General features: G+C 37.4%; 1 protein-coding gene across 2 annotated transcripts in view; it reads right to left on the reverse strand.

The window, feature by feature from the left end:
* The window catches only part of PIAS1 (protein inhibitor of activated STAT 1), a 129,029-nt gene continuing 112,700 nt past the window's right edge, over positions 1,703-18,031 (reverse strand). For both annotated transcript variants that reach the window (XM_018053602.1, XM_018053601.1), the window contains exons 9-14: positions 16,182-16,342; positions 14,339-14,469; positions 13,455-13,635; positions 8,365-8,507; positions 6,349-6,386; positions 1,703-5,734 (exon numbers count right to left, since the gene is read on the reverse strand). In XM_018053602.1, coding sequence (XP_017909091.1) covers positions 5,441-5,734; positions 6,349-6,386; positions 8,365-8,507; positions 13,455-13,635; positions 14,339-14,469; positions 16,182-16,342 — 948 coding nt within the window. In that variant the 3' untranslated portion in view covers positions 1,703-5,440. The remainder of the gene's footprint in view (positions 5,735-6,348; positions 6,387-8,364; positions 8,508-13,454; positions 13,636-14,338; positions 14,470-16,181; positions 16,343-18,031) is intronic.

The raw sequence follows: 18,031 nt of genomic DNA on the forward strand, positions 1-18,031 counted from the left end.
TCAGAGGGGTTCATGGGACTAGGATGGGTTTGCTTAAGTGGGTCAGACTGATGATGGCTTCAACCTGTTTCCTCAGGACTAGAGGCAAGTAGTAAGGGGATGGAACAGACCACAGCCGTGACACAGCAGGAGCCCTGCAAAACTGTTCCGGGGTACTGGTCCTGCAGGGAGCTTTTCTAGCACAAGTGGCTTTTTAAGTTAGTTATGAGTCAGCACAGTCCAAAAAAGGGCTGGAGTCACACATCAGCATGTTGAGAGGGGAGCCAGGCAGAACTCAAAGTACAGAGAATTTCATCCTTATATGTATCAAAATTGTGCTCTCTGGGCTGTGGCTTTTGCTAATGGTGCCTTAGTGGCTAACGCAAAAGAAAACCAAATTAAGAGGGAGGTGTGTCTCTGGGGAGGTTTACACAGGACACAAGTTTGAGGGCGAGGCACAAGGGAAACTTCAGGGGACAAAGCAGTCACAGTCAGTGTAACTATCTCAGTAAGGATGTGTGGCTTCAGACCAATGGAGGTCCTGAGAGAGAGTCACTTTTGTTTTCCCAACAGTGTAACTGCCCATTAAGTGATCAGGAATGCCTAGGAGCTGGAGAGAAGGGTTATGTGGGGGCAGACAGTTATGTACCCCCCACCCACCCACCCTAAACACCAAGTAGGTGAACTTGTGATTGTCTAGCTGGGGATCTCAGGCTCATACAGTACAAGGGCAGATCCAGGTTTTGTGAGATCTGAGGGTTATACGATTCGGCAGCCTTCCAGAATAATACAAGAGAAGTACAGAATTACTAAGGGCTGCTCCCAGGACCCTGGAAGAGGCCAGAGCAAATGAGGGGCTCTTGTGCTTAAACTTCATTACCTTCATGGTAAATTCATCTGAGGCTGGTTAGATGCTGGCACACCATGGAGAACTGCTATATTTCACTTTCAGGCAAGGCTCAAGGGTCAAGCTCCACATCAACTGTTAACCCCTCATGGACATGAGGAAGTTAGTCTTGCACAGCCAACCTGGAATGCCAAGGATTAGACAGTAGATACCTGGGATTTAGATGGACAGGAAAAGGAAGTTCTGGGCTATAACAGTAAATGAGGGTCCAGTCCCTCAAAGCTTGGCCTTTATACGCTACTGGGTGGTACTCATATGGCTTCCAGGCAAGTTTTATGAATCTCATTTGTCTAACAGGAATCTGAAGTATAACTTGCCAAAGACACCTAAGTGGTATGTACTGGCCATTAGAACCTGGGGCTCATGTCCACTGACTCTGTGTTCTAAGGGTGTTCAGTGGGTAGGATACCAAGATCCTGGGATGTGTTCTAATTTAAAAATATACCCCAGATAAGGCTCTGACAAGGACCCCATGCCTGGGTTTCATGCTCATTCCTAACATTGGTTTACCTAGTGCCTAGTATGGTTTGCAAAAAGGCCACAGTGCTCTTAACAGTCAAATTGCAAATTAATTAAACAGATTTAAAACTAAACCAATGCTGTGGTTCACTACAAAGCTAGCCACGTTTCAGTAAGAAAGGGGAATGACAGCTGTATATTCATGACTTACCTCAAAGCATGTTGCAAGAGAATAAACTACTTGTCATGCTTTGAAATCTCTGCATCAAAGGGGCTCTGGAAGCACAAAGCATTGTCACTTTTTCTCACAGGGACTGTCCCCTCGTATACCCAGCAGTGTACTTTACAGAAGACAAATTAACTGAAGGTTTTTCTTTTATTACATCTAAAGAGCTCTACATAAACAGGTAACATTCAATAGGTAAACAATTTTTTTTTTCCAATGCATGTAATAAATATTTTCACTTGGTACTTTTATACAAACTGACATTGGTCTACTATACATTTTTAAAAGCCATTTTACTGGTTTGGCATGCGGTATGGAAATTCTAAGAGAGAAAGTTTTAAGGCAATGAATCACAGATTTAAGTTCATGGAATTTATGGTAACTTTTATATCTGTTTATATACATTTTTCCCCTTTGTTAATTAAACAGTTAACAGCAGCACACTCTGGAACCACCAGCTAGTCTCCCTCCCTCTTTCTGAAATCTAAGCTTTGTGTTTTCTTTTAATTAAAAAAACAGAATCCAACATGTATTGAAAAAACAAAATTCTTACTAACATCTTACTAAAATAATTTCAAATGTGCTTTAAAGTCCTAAAGATCTTGAAGTGTTTTATATGTTTAAAATTGTTTAAAAACAATGTTCTTTCTACAATTAGTAATTTAAAATTGGGATATATTTCCATTCAGTTTCAGACATCTGACTCAAAGAAATATCGGCCAAGAAATCACATTTCTCAGAAGCTTAAGTATATCTTTTCTAAGTCAGTAATAGAGAATTGTGATAATGTCTAAATTAACAGTAGAAAAATTTTAATGCTCAAAATAAATTAGTCAACCAAGCGTGGCATGGTTAAGGTCCAGATAGTTTTAAAAACGTGTTCAGTAATGCCCACAAAGTAATTAAAAGCCACTTCAACCCTGCTAGTCAAACAGCTATTATACTAAAGGTGTGTGTGCGTATACACACACACCCACAGTTCTGTACAGAAACACAAACATATGCACACCTATTATGAGTGACCAAGGCAAGGGGGATGGTGGTAACTCGACTAAAGATTCTGAGAATCGTCATTTGTCCACAGACAGCATGTCAGTGTTAGCACTATGCCAGGGTAGGGGGTCGGGGGCGGGGCGCGTGGTAGTGATAGTTGGCTAGGGAAAAAAGAAACAACTGTGCTTTAAAAAAAAACAAAACTTAGAAGATGAAGATGCAGTGCATTACTCCACTAATAATTACTATGGATCATAAAAGTCTGATTGATTAACATCGGCCATGAGACCAACAGAGTAATAGCTACTACTACTGCAACATTTGAGAAAGTTAACAACTGAAGGGAACAAACTGCTTAGAGTGGAATGAACTAAAATAAAAAGACAACTGAACGGTTAGTTGCTCCTGTGGAGACGACCAAAGCTACCAGACAGACATTTATTTCTCCCTGTTACCTGTTCTTCCCTTAGATTGGTATAACGCAAGACACTGAGGGAAAATAACTCTCTCCAAAACTGGGCTGAAGAAAGTAGAGGGACGGGTTTTCAACTGGATCATTCAAACAGTTCGTAATTCAGCATCATACACAAAGTTATTGATCAGAATTCTGAGACCACTAACAACGACAAAAAAAGAAAAAAACAAAACTATTCATTTTATCTTAGGTAGCTGAATTAATAGAAACATTTCCTATTACAATGTGAAATAAGAAGCAACTCCCTACAATTTAAGTAATTTCTATCCCAATCTGAATTAGACACAAATTATAATACTATTAGATATTAGCCTAAGTTAACATGGCAATGAGAGTTCTAAAGTGTTTACTCACCATAACACCAGATTCGTTTAAAAACTTAACTATTTCCTGTTTTAACTGACAATGAATTTTTTTTTTATTGCAAGTTGTTTAGTGACTATAACTCAGCCATGTATGTGTGGAATACACATGCGTAGGGAAGACTATATAACTCACTTGTTACTCACACACACTTGTCTATAAATACATATATACACACACACATATACATATCAATACCAACTTGTTTTTCAAAATTCAAGTCAACAATTTGGTGGCAGAGAGATGCTGTAAAAACAGGTATTTTTAGATGCCACACAGTCATGTGAGCCATTAATTTTATCATACAATTGAAGACATAGCCATCTTGAATTCTAACTGGATTAAAGTAGGTCAATTTGTTACCACTGTAAGGTTTAAAATATGACAATTTTATACACAAAGGTGGTCCTTCATCAACTCTGAGAACAACTCTGAGAATATTAACAGTTGTGATATAAAAATCCAGTTTGGAAAACTGGTAATCATTATGCCCCTTCTTTATCTTTTCTGTTAAACCTGCTAAACCTTTCAATCAGATAAAAAATATTTTTGACACCTTCAGATATTACCTGAAGAACGTTAATACCTTCTCTGACGAGGATTTTGGAACACAAGTAGAATCACTTTTTCCTTCCCTCCAACCCTCACTCATTTCCTGAAAAACAGTTTTCAATATATTTACATGTTCCATTATTAGTAAGGATAGATCAGACTGATCCATGAATTCTTAAAAGAATCTGACTTTCCTATGTCATGCTTGTATTTAAAAAGTGAAGAAAAAAAAAAAAAACAAGATTACTAGGCTAAAATTAATTACAGTTAGAACCAGAGAATGAAAATGAATAAGGATTAAGCCCATTTTGAATTTCAATTATTTATCAGATGATAGATTTCTACAGACGGACATGTATGGTGCACTCTATTTTCTGAAGAGAATTTACTTTTAAGGATAATTGACTGTCTGTCTTTCTTTTTTGAGGTGATGTAGCCTTACCTCTGTCAGCTGCACATGATACCCAACAGGGATTTCTGTGCTATTTTTACTTCCTACTTTGGTATGACGATCTTACAGGAAAATTTGTTACCCTGTGGCCAAAATAGCAGGTGTTCACAGACTTGGTTTAAACACATAATACTGGCAATCCAAATTTAGAATAAAGAACTAGACTAAGCCTATTCCTTACCCAGACAGCTTTACTCCAATCTCTGAAACATATTCTCAGGGGGCATCTAGCAATTAAGAGAGAATATGTGATGGAGAACATGCAATTGGGACAGTTGATAAAGACGCTCATATGTGAATTCAAGACCTTCAAAGCACTTTGAAAGAAGCAGGCAACTGGTTTATCAACTGAATGCAAACTCGGGAGAAGGAACAGTAACGACAGAAAAATACACACAGACACACACACTGAACACACACACCTACAAGCTATGTCCTGAAAATACACAGGGAATGCAGAGCGACAGATGAGATTTATAACTTAAGGCTGAATAAAATATGCACACAAAGAGAATCCAAGTCTGTCATTTTTAGAAAATGGAAATTAAAACTATCCCCCCCCCGGCCCCCTCCCCACAACAAAGAAAAGCCCACAATTTAAAACTTCATACATGCAATTCCTTTTCTGTTATTGCAAATAAAATAATGCCATTGAACTAAAATAAAACCAAAACCATAGGACAAACGATGAAAAAAAATCTTCAGAATCCAGAAAAAATGAACCAAAGGTGGTTTGTGGGTACTTGGTTTTTTTTTTTGTCTTTTTTTTTCTTTTCTTTCCTTTTTTTTTTGTTTTTTTTTTTTACAAGTGTTTTTTTTCAGACAGGCAGTCTTAGATTTATATACAAAAGTAAAACTGAAAATATAGTTTTGTTCTCTGTACATTTCTTTTAATTTTTTCCCTAAAAAAAGGAAAAAAAAACACGCTTGTGTACTTTTCTAAACAGAATAAGGTAAAACATAGCACAAAGTTCTCTTCTTTCTGCCAAGTTCCTTTAATCTGGGGTGGGGATGGGAGCAGCAGGGGCGTGGGGATCAGTCCAATGAAATAATGTCTGGTATGATGCCAAAGATGGCTGCTGTGTCCGTGCTGCTCCTATTTGCGACAGTGTGGCCATGGCTCTCCCTTAGGCTGTTGGAGGATACAAGGCTGCTGTTACTGCCACTACTGCTTCCGTTGGTGGTTGGCAGAGAAGTACTGCCTCCTGCACTTAACTGATCGAGAAACATCTGTGAGGAGGCATACGGAAAAAACCGAGACGAGTGTAAGAGGTCTTGATCATCTGAAACTGCTGCTGCTGCAGCAGCAAGGAGGGAGGTGTTATAATGCTAGGGAGGAGGAAAAAAAGACAGAAAATAAAGTTAATTATTGTCATAAATTAATAAACTCTCTTCTCTCAGCAGAACAAAGTCCTAAGTTTAACATATTCTAAGTACCTGGTGTTTCTGAAATATTCAGTAAAACATTTTGCAAAATCAAATGGTGTTATATAATGATCACATCATTGACCTTTTTAATTTTTATTAGCACATCGCTGAGACATTTTTGTATCTGAAACTGGGGACGGGGATCAAAATATTGGTTTTTGTTTTAATCTGTACTGCAAGCAATTCTCATAATGCTATTCTTGAAGAGGCATATGCAGGAAAGAGGACAGACTACGTCCCCTCCTAGAGATATCTGGCTAAGAAATTTGTCATTCAATATGACCCACTGCCCTGTTTCTTTATAAAAAGTACTGGGAAACAGACACTGTACTTAATATATTCAGGCACAGCTGAAAGAAAGGGACTTTTATTTAAATTTTTAAAACCTTAAGAATAATGAGTATAACAACTCTGAATTTTCTAAGGGAATTTATGTTCTTTCTCTTAGCTACATATTATACTTTTAAGAATTTTAATGTAGAATTAAAAGAACAATTTTTTTTCATATAACATACCTGATTGTCTCCTGATAAGAAAGGAAAGAAATCTAACCCTGCAGAAGAAAAAATTATTTCAGTTGGGGGGGGGGAAAAAAAGCAAGCCTCCCAAATGCCCCAACACTACAAAAATAAAGACAATATCTTAAAAGCGAATTCTAAATTCATTTAGCATTTTATTTAAACATGAAGAGTTGAGCTGAATATTTTAGATCTCTCCCGTCTCTAGATTATAAAGCCTGGAGTCCAAGTTTCAGCAAAGGTGTGCACTCCCGGTGATGCCATCTATGGGACTTGGGCCATTGCTGCCCCATTCAGATCCAAACACCAACCCCTTAAACTGACTGAGCACTTTGCACCAAACGCTCTTACTGGCTCCCATGAAGTTACCTTTCAATCTAACCTACTCCACACAAGGACCTCACGAGGTATACAATTCTATTCGGTCTCATTTTGCGGATGAGAAAGTTTGAAGTTAAAAGACGTTAAGCAAGTTGGAAGACAGATTGGCTTCCTCAAATTCCTTCACTTCCCACTGTCTGTACTGGATTCTAACTCAGAGACTAGTGACACAAGAGGGGAAGAGACCCGAGGGAGTGTCTCGCTGGCGTGGAGGACCAGCTCTCATCCCTGGCTGCAGGGAAGTCACTTAAGCTGGCCCCTTCCAATTCACATTCTTGTCCACATTGCCCAGTGTGTAATGTGATGAAGAGCAAATAAACCAATGTGAATAAAATCCCTCAGTATGACATCTAAACTTGAAGAAAAGTACAACACACAGATGTAGATAAAAATATGACAATACAAATACTTTGGGGATACCTCCAAAGTATGGCAGGTATCCCACTCCATTATTCTTGCCTGGAAAATCCCATGGACAGAGGAGCCTGGCAGGCTATAGTCCGTGGGGTCACAAGTCAGACCTGACTTAGTGACTAAACTACCACCACTACCACTATCTACACTAGAACAGATTATACCATAAGGATCTGAAAATGTATAGAACGTTGGTTCCTGACAGTGAGTTTGGCAATGGGCGGTGAGAAACAGGGTTACACTGACTAATAGAGTAGCTACTAACCACCTAATGTGGCTATTTAATTTACTAAGATTAAATAAAATGAAAAACTCAGTTCTTTAGTCACACTAGCCACATTTAAATGCTCAGTAACCACATGTAGCTCAGCAGCTACTGTACTGGCCAGATTACATTCCCCTAGTTGCAGAAAGTTCTATTGGACAGAGCTGAAACACGGTTTTCACAACATTCACTAAGAATTCACTCAAATATTTCAGCTCCCAAGAATCCTTGCCAGTGACCCTGAATTTCACTGTAGAGAAGGGATGGAGAGAAACTTCCACGCTGTGTTTTTGTATTATATTTTCTACAATGAGAAAATATGGCTTTCTATAATTTAAAAAATGTTCTTAGATTATATGGTTAATATACAAAATTATTAAATTGCAACGATACATGACAACAGTAATTCTTTTTGATAATATAAATGACTATTATGAACTCAAAATACATTGTAGAAATGATTATAATGACATTTCAAATTACTTTCAAAAAGAAGAAACTGGGTTCACCAGAACAAAAATTAAAACTTTCCAATGTTTCAATTCTGCATTGTCTAAAAGATAATACATCATAGCTACCCACAATGTGTGCTGCCTTATAACCAGATTCGGGGAACAAAAATAATTTTCATTAATATAAAAATTCAAAGCAACATAAGCAACATCCTGGAAACCATTCAAAAGCCAATTGCCAACTACTTTGAAGTACAAAAAACCCAGAGATCATTTCTGTATTTTTACCACTGGTAGTGAAACACTGGCTATTGATGAAGGTACTAACAGGAAATGGAGTCTGTATTTATTTACGTCTGGAGTATACATTTCTCCCACCTTCCTAGATTCCAACTTCCTCTATCCCTGATCTTTCAATCTTTCTTAAACTTATCCAGAAGAAGACTATATAGATCAAAGGCATTTATAATGCTATATGGCAACACAGAATGGGTAACTCACCTTGTAAGTCATAAGGCATGGGTGTCATGTGGAAAGGATGTCTGTAGTCTTGGATGAGGGATGTGTTAATATAGCTTGTGTCTACAGCAGGGAGGCTTGGGGTACGGGACACTGGAGATGCTTGATGTGGAAGACTCAGTATGCTAGAAGAAAAAAAGGTTTGCAAAATTTTCATGAGTCAGTTGAACTTAAGTTTAATAAAAGGGCAGAATCTCACAATGAATCCCAGTTTTTGTGCTGAAAATAAAAACAAAAGCAAAACAATATATAATTTAGACTACCATGATTATTAGGAAATAATTTGTATACTTAATAGCAGCTTTCAGAGGCTATAAGGAAAAGAGATGGATGCAATGTTATCCAACATTCATAAATCACATGTTGTCTTCGGAACACCATCTACCCTCTTAGAATGCAGGCCGAAGGCATAGTTGAGCCACTTCAATGAAATCTAAGTGAAAAGTATAGCAGACAAAATTCTAAAACCTTTAAAAAATAAGTACTAGGGTGTTGGCAAGTAAAAGAATAGGTAAATCCTTGCAAAGAAAACACATCTAACAAGACTAGGGGAATGAAGCAATCTGAGCAGTGAAGAGTTAACAGCTGGCCCTCAGACTTGTAAGATTTAGGAGAATAAAAACTAGGTACTGTTTATCTTGGAATACCTAATGCCCAGCACAGTCACGAGGAATGCTGTTTGCATAAAAGGTCTGCTGAATGAATGAAGGCAGCAAGACAAGGAGTAGAGATCCTCCAAAATGAACAGGTGATGGAGCGTTTTTAAAGGGAGGACAGTAGAAATGGAAAAAGAAAAAAGAACAAAGAGGGATTTGGGGAGAATAGAGGGAAATGTTTAAGTAGCTGAGTAGTTAAGTACTTTTTTCTTTACCAAAAATTAATGAAAAGCAAAAAGGGGGATGTAATAAAGGAAAAAGAAAAGGGAGAATTAAAATGATTTTGAAAAGAAAAAGGATTCTCATAGTCCTGTGTGAAGTCATAAGGGCCATATGCTATCCCAAACATATAAGAGGCCATCAGATATGTTATAGAAAACAGAGAGACAGACAGAGGCTGTCTTTTGCATTTAAAAGTTCATGTAAAGTGCTGGGGGTATGGAGATGCAATTTCAATGGTAGAGAATATCTCTAACGATGCCAAGCAAGGCTGGATTTCCAGGAACAGCGTTCTAGTTATGATGTGCTACCTTGTTTTTATGAATGGCATATGAAGTATAAAACATACTCTCATCCATCTCATAAAATTGTTTTGTCTAATGGAAACTTAATTAAACTTCTTACATCTACAGAAAGTACCATTTTCCATTAGCTATGTCCTCTGACAATACTCAAGGGATTATAAAGGATTACAAGAGAGACAAAAGCAGTTGAAACGCTAGTCTTTGAAAAACATCTTGGTATACCAAAGAGCAAAGGAAATTTCTGGAGGAATACTAAACACTCAGTGGCTGAAGACGGCAAAATATTTTACATTTACTAATGTTTGCCTCTTTCTACTTCCTGGCTGGCTCTTTTTCTTCCAATTTTGTAACTGTATTCTAAAATGATTTCCACCTTCACACTGCACAATAACATATCCAATATGCTGGGTTTAGGTTTCTATTTGTAGGCTAGTCATTACTGAAAAATGGGCACTGGTATTGAATATGGTGTTATCCTACTAAAAAAAAAATCATAAGCTTTCAGGTAGCTTGTTTTTAAATCTGAAAATAAAGAAAGGTTTGGCATTTGCAAATACTCTATCTGGGTTCAATTAGTCACTGGGAAGCTCAAGTAGTTAATGCATCTAATGTAATTTCCCAAACATAATAAACAAGCTATTTTTGGAGAAACAGCACAGCAAATATTCAAAGAAGAAATATTAGATTTCTAAACACTCAAAAAACATTTCCTTTAAGGAAAAATGTTTACCTATATATGACTACTATCAATATCCTTAAGAGTAGAACTTATGTATATATAATGATGCACTTAATCCATGAAATATTTATACATCCAGATTTATGAAATAAATTTTAATAGTGCTAAAATGGCATTCAAAGTAATAAAATAATAACGTGTTTTTGGTCATACTGGAGGGCTATGGTCCATGCAGTCTCAAAGAGTCGGGTATGACTGAGCAACTAAGCACATGTTAAATATAATATAGTCACACCATTTAAAAATATGTATTTAAGTATAAATTAGCCCACTAGGCTTCTCTGTCCATGAAATTCTCCAGGCAAGAATACTGGAGTAAGCTGCCATTCCCTTCTCCAGGGGATCTTCCTGATCGAGGGATTGAACCCTGGTCTCCTGTACTGCAGGCATCTGAGCCACCAGGGAAGCCCCGTAAGTATATATATTAAATATAAAATCTAAAATAAAATCTTAGAATCAAAATTCGATATTTGTTCTAACTATGCTGCTTTCGATAATCTGACTCCCCACAACACCCCCCGATTTTAAAAAGAAGCTGGTGTAATAACAAGGTCAGGCTTGTTGGCTAACAGCTGTCAAGGTAGGCTGCATCAATGGTGAATGTTTACAAAGTAGAATATAAAGTAAAATTAGTGTTTAAATACCCATTTCATTTAGAATAATGATATTGCTTTTAATATCTTTATTCCCACCAGTATGACGAGATAAGCTACTCTAGAGTGAAACATCAACCTGTATAACATGTTTAGTTGTATTATAAAGATTCCTGAAATAGCCAAAGTCCTTTAACAAGAGAGGAGCTACATTTATCACAACTGTACTCTTTTAATGTTGAAATTTCAACTTTCCTGTAACTACAAATATACTCAAATAGAAGATCTTTTCATTTCATGAAACAATATCAAGCCTGAAAATAATCTGACTGCAAGCATCAAAGTACCTGTTCTTGGTCTGGTGTTAAACCTTGAAATCTGTATCAATGCTTTCTGCAGACTTTTCTCCTCTCACTTAAATTCTTCCTTCAGGCACTAGTGTGTTGGAATATTTTCTAAATAGCTCCTATTCAATTACATCAGGCCACATAACTCTCCTAATATATACCTAAAAGGGGTCACATCTATTTCTAGATTTACCTTTTGTGTGCTACAACTGTGCCTCAGCAACACAAGACGTCCTTTGCTGAGAATCTCCGAAGTGTCTCAAGAGACCAACAGTCTGTTTAAGAGTATGGCTATAGAGTCCGCTACTTATTTTACCATCCTCTTCAAAATGTTAAACTCTTTAAGGGTGGGACTGTACTAACTCACTGTATTACCACTTATATTTAGCACAGGGTGTTTTACATAACACAGATAACAACGTTTCATGAAGTGAACTGAGGCATAACCAAGGTACATTATTACTGACGTGAGACTAATGGGAAGTATGGGAAATGAGCCTGCAAACTGGAAAGCACTGTGTACTGCAGCGTAAGTCTTGGACCACTTTCACTGCCAGTCTTGCACATCCTGAGGCAGGTTTAAAGCATTTACCTGGTACTTCTCTGCTTTTTGCTTAACACACTCAACTTAGGGTTAATTTCACAGCATACACTTTCTAGTTTGAGTAAATATTTAAAATCCTATGACCAGCATTAGGATCGCCTGAGAACTCATTAGGGCTCAGACGGTAAAAAAAAATCTGCCTTCAATGCAGGAGACCTAAGATCAAGCCCAAACATTTTCTGTTCCTATTCCTGAATCAGACATGGAGGTACAGGAGAACAATGTGTTTTAATAAGCCCTTCAGGTGATTCTGATGCATATTCAAGTTTGAGAAACACTGTACTAGAACCATCTTTTGGTATGATGAATATCATATCCAAGTGACCCCTTTAATGCATTATTCCAGCCCCTTAAGAAAAGCAAGAGTTCCAGAAAAACATCTATTTCTGCTTTATTGACTATGCCAAAGCCTTTGACTGTGTGCATCACAATAAACTGTGGAAAATTCTTCAAGAGATGGGAATACCAGACCACCTGACCTGCCTCTTGAGAAACCTATATGCAGGTCAGGAAGCAACACTTAGAACTGGACATGGAACAACAGACTGGTTCCAAATAGGAAAAGGAGTACGTCAAGGCTGTATATTGTCGCTCTACTTATTTAGCTTATATGCAGAGTACATCATGAGAAATGCTGGGCTGGAGGAAGCACAAGCTGCAATTAAGATTGCCGGGAGAAATATCAATAACCTCAGATATGCAGATGACACCACCCTTATGGTAGAAAGTGAAGAAAAACTAAAAAGCCTCTTGATGAAAGTGAAAGAGGAGAGTGAAAAAGTTGGCTTAAAGCTGAACATTCAGAAAACTAAGATCATGGCATCTGGTCCCATCACTTCATGGGAAATAGATGGGCAAACAGTGGAAACAGTGGCTATTTTTTTGGGCTCCAAAATCACTGCAGATGGTGATTGCAGCCATGAAATTAAAAGACACTTACTCCTTGGAAGGAAAGTTATGACCAACCTAGACAGCATATTAAAAAACAGAGACATTACTTTGTCAACAAAGTCCATCTAGTCAAGGCTATGGTTTTTCCAGTGGTCACGTATGGATGTCAGAGTTGGACTATAAAGAAAGCTGAGCGCGGAAGAATTGATGCTTTTGAACAGTGGTGCTGGAGAACTTTAGAGTTCCCTGGACTGCAAGGAGATCCAACCAGTCCATCCTAAAGGAGATCAGTCCTGGGTCTTCATTGGTAGGACTGATGTTGAGGCTAAAACTCCAATATTTTGGCCACCTGATGCAAAGAGCTGACTCATTGGAAAAAACCCTGATGCTGGGAAAGATTGAGGGCAGGAGAAGGGGATGACAGAGGATGAGATGGTTAGATGGCATCACTGACTCAATGGACATGGGTTTGGGTGAACTCCAGGCGTTGGTGATGGACAGGGAGGCCTGGCATGCTGCAGTTCATGGGGTCACAAAGAGTCGGACATGACTTAGCAATTGAAGTGAACTGAAGAAATAAATACACTGAGAACAATCCAACTCATTCTCTGTACTGTTTACAATCGTGCATAACCATTTTATTTGGCAGATCTTTTAATCCTATTTTCAAAATTAACTGTCACAATGACTTTTTTAATAAAAAGATCTCAGCACTTACCCTTTATTATTTAGTGGCGATGTTGGAGATAGGGAAGGACAGGTTCTCTTGGCAGATGGCTCTTCCTCTTCTTCATCTGATGAACTGTCTATAGTTAGATCAATCACCTCTACTTTCTTACTTTTATTTGAGGACTGGTGATGAGAAGCCACTTGGTGCTCTAATGTGGAGCTTAAGCATCCTAGGAGGGAATAATTGAAACACAAGGCAAAAAAAGGCCTGTGATATCTCTTATTTTTTCCTCAGCCTATGGATTAGTCTATCAGTTATAGTTTAGACTTTACCAGTTATATTGCTGGGGCCTAAGAAGAAAAAAGCAATAGTGGCTCTGTTCCTCTAAGCTCAAGACTACTAGTACAGATTGTCAAGGATTTTTTTTTTTTAAACAATTCTGAGTTAGAAGAATCAAAATGTTACCTCCGCCTCACAATAACAACAGTCTGAGAGCAAATTCACATATTACACATTTACCTGTCCATTACCTGATACACAGAGAAATGTTATGGTAACACTTTCGCTTCCTTACAGCAAAAATATACTAGAAGCTAGAGAAAAATGCAAATGAAAAAAGAACATTCACTAACCTATATCAAGTCTGTTAAAAATTTAAAAGGATACCATTTCAAACGCATGACTTTACAAATAAAAAAGCTTATTAAGTTATGTTACTCTGAAACCTCATACACAAAAATATAAAACCTTGCAAAAGGTGAATTTAAAAAGAGCTTCACTACTTCTGAACATTTAATCAATAATTTAATAAGAGTTATTGTGCTATCCATAAATTACTGAATATTCTTTAAAAAAGTTGAGTTGTAATATTGAAAACCAGGCTTTAAAAGAGCAAGGAGACTGCACCATCCTTTTGGAAAACTAACACTCACCATCAACTCCATTGTAAGAGGCAGAAACTTCCTGTACTTCCTTTTTTGATCTCATAGGTGCCCAAGAGCCGTCCTCCTTAAACTGTATTTCATCACAATCTGTACAGTACTTTAGGATTTCCATAAACAAGCTATAAAAAACAATTTGTCCTTTGAATATCACATTCTAAATTAAGACCTATTAGAATTACTGTTCAAAAAACATTCAGACCTATTTTTTGTACAAGTATAAATGAGAAAAGTACAAGGTATTATTTGTTCTTAAAATCTAGGGCTAAATAGGAAAATAGTTACTTATTGTTATGGTAGGTTTAAGCAAGAAAATATTACATAACTGAAAAATGAGGTTTCCAGAGATTTAAAAAAAATAACATGGGGGGGTGTATGTTCACAGCAAGTGGGAACAGGACAAAGAAAGAAAACTCTGTATTTCAAAGACAAAATTCTGTGTGTGAGTGGTATATAAACAGTGGTTATCTCTGAGAGGTAACATGGAAGATATTTATTCTTTTTCTTTAAACTTTTCAACATAATCCAAATTGCCTACAATAAGCACATCTTATTCGATAACTGTAGAAATACATGTAAAAATATATACTGAAAGATAGAACTCCTTGATAAATACCATGCAGATACTAAAAAATGAGATTTGCCAAAATGTGTGACATGAATGATCAAATTCTTAGGTTATGTTAAACGAAACCAAAGGATAAAAAATACTGATATTGTATAATCACAATTATGGGAAAATAAAAATCAGAAAATAATACATCTTTTTATTTTCCTGCATTTTCCAATTTTTCTTTAGGAGTGTGTGTGTATGTGTGGATATTATAATAAGAAAGAAAAATCCCAACTGATGGGGGCATCTAAAGTTATGTAATATACAGAGTTGGTAAAATATTATTCAATTTATTAGTCATCACTGACATCTCTGAAAAATTAAACATAAAACATTTAAGTTACACATTTACTTTCCCTCATATGATTGGTTTGGCATTTTTCAAGCTCTGGGTTACACCTGTATTGCTAAATGTATTCCATTCCTTATGTTATACCTTCTGGCTCCTTTGTTTCCTCAAATACTATAGATAAGATACATTAAGCATTTTGCTAGAGCGCACAGGAAATATCAAGAATATATTTTTTTCTTTTCACAATTTATTTTTGTTCAGAGGGAAAAAGGAAAAAAAAGGGAGGCTAGAGAATAGGAGAAAATTTAAAAAGATATTTGAAGATGTGTGGAAGGACAGATAAAACACTGCAATGTCAGGAAAAAAAGAAATAACTGTTGTGATGCTGTAGATGGAGAAGAAAGACAAAGACAAGTATTTTAGGGGAAACAGAAACAAAGAAAGCTGCTATTCAGTGTGTTGATCACTTTTAGGAGCCCACACAGCAGGGAGTAGACCCATATAGTAAATGAAGCACCAGAAAATCTTCAAAAACAGCCCAACTTTTGGTCAGCTTAGGTGAACCAGAGTTTCACAATTCTTTCATTCTTCCCCTAGAAAGGTCTGCATGTCTAGGGACAGATGGATTCACGTTAGGAAAAGATGTAAGCTATACCCTGCTCAGAACCACTGGTCCTTTAAAATGGTAAATGTCAGGAGGCACTGACAGTGAGGCATGTATCTTTTAAACAAGAAGACATAGTTAAAAAGGGAAAATGTTCACAATATTAATTTCTTAGAAAAAATATAATTTCTACAGTCATGAATATCCTACAAATATATAACTCAGAAACCACTATCTATAGAATTTTAATCCCAAACCTGATGGGTAACAAAACTTTAATAGATGGTTACTATGAAGTACAAGGAAAAACTTTAAAGTGACATACCCATCAATAATAAGGTGTTCATATGGGGCCTTCTTATCACAGACAGGACAAACCCAAGTTGGTTTTTTCTCATTCATCTGAATATAAAGAGTTGCATCAAAACACTGCAGATGAGAACATGTAAGGGCCCGACATGGAATTGTCAGCCGCATTTTACCAAGCTTTAAAAGAGGGAGACAAAAGTTAAATATTAGACAACTGTTGTTAAAAGTTTTTCCTGAAACAAACACAATGTGCATGTATTTTGATTTAAAGCATATTGTGTCTACTTTCAACACACTTCCTGTGAAACATCTACAGGTTAAAAATTACTATTATTTCTTTGGATATTAAAATACAGAGACTATGGAAAATCTACAGCAGAGGTTATTTACCCTCAATTCACAGCTTACAGATCCACTTTTAGGGGAAAGGACCATGAATCCCTTGAAATTACACACAAAAATCTTACAAGTGTGTGCATTTTTCCAGAGAATGCTAAGTTGCTTCAGTCGTGTCCGACTCTGTGCGACCCCACAGACGGCAGCCCATCAGGCTCCACTGTCCCTGGGATTCTCCAGGCAAGAACATTGGAGTGGGTTGCCATTTCCTTCTCCAATGCATCAAAGTGAAAAGTGAAAGTGAAGTCGCTCAGTCGTGTCCAACTCTTAGCGACTTCATGGACTGCAGCCTATCAGGCTCCTTCATCCATGGGATTTTCTAAGCAAGAGTACTGGAGTGGGGTGCCATTGCCTTCTCCTTTCCAGAGAATGCTTTTAACCAAATTCTTAGGGTAGTCCCGAATCCAGAAAAGAACCACTTTACCAGGTACTGGGAAAAGGAAAAATGGATGCCTCTAAATGCTCAAGATACAATCACCCTGATCTCTGAATGAGAGTAATTCACAGGTCAAAACAGAATAAGCACTCCCGTGTTTGGCATAACTGCCAAATGGCAGCTCTGAGCAAAGCCAGTTGTTCGCACTCTCCTCCCTCAATGGGTACCATCACAGGCAATTCAGCAAACACCTCTGGACCTCTAGCATCTCTGTTATGTTATGAGACTTGCTCTTCTTGCCCTGCAAACAGTGCTTCTGCTGACACAGGTCGAGTCTGTCCTATGAACAATGAGATCTGCTTCATCTGGTCTGAACTGCTAGCTTTGGCCCAAGCAGAAAAGCTGTCCCAAGACCTGCCCAGGGAGCTACCATGTCACCACCTCCTTGCATGGAGGACACTTCATACAGTTCAGCCAGATAACCACTGCAGGGTCCCCAGAGGTCATAGTGCCCCATATAGTATAGAAGTCACCTACTTTCAATTACCATATTTTTTTTCACTAAATATTAGGAAAAGATTTTCAAACATACTTGTGAGCTTGAAAAACATAAAGGTTTTAAAAGTATAAAAGTTAAATAGGAAAAAAAAAAGATTCTTGGCTTTGAATTTCAGGGAAATGTGCAATTTCCTAGTCTACCAAGGAAACTGTCATTTGGGGTCCTAAATTATTGTTCTGGCACCAGTGACTTACTGTGCCTCTAGGAAAGGCGCTTAACCCTTGCTGGGCCTCTCTTTCTATCTTTGATAGAACATGATTTCCCCCTTACTTCAACAGGATATAGTGATAAAGAACAAACAAGGACCCAGAATGTGCCATCATCTTGAGAAAGGAGAAATGCCAGTGTATAATATCAGAAGTATGAACAGGATACAGAGGATACAGAGAAAACTGACAGCTTCCTCCTCTGTGCTCCCAACTCCACCCTGCATATGATCATGCTATTTATTTATGTGTTTCTCCTCCAAGAAACACATCTGGCTCATCTCTTTATCTTCAGCACTAGGAAATGTACCTGCTACATATACAGCAGG

Source organism: Capra hircus, chromosome 10, assembly GCF_001704415.2.
Source record: "Capra hircus breed San Clemente chromosome 10, ASM170441v1, whole genome shotgun sequence".
Classification (NCBI taxonomy): domain Eukaryota; kingdom Metazoa; phylum Chordata; class Mammalia; order Artiodactyla; family Bovidae; genus Capra; species Capra hircus.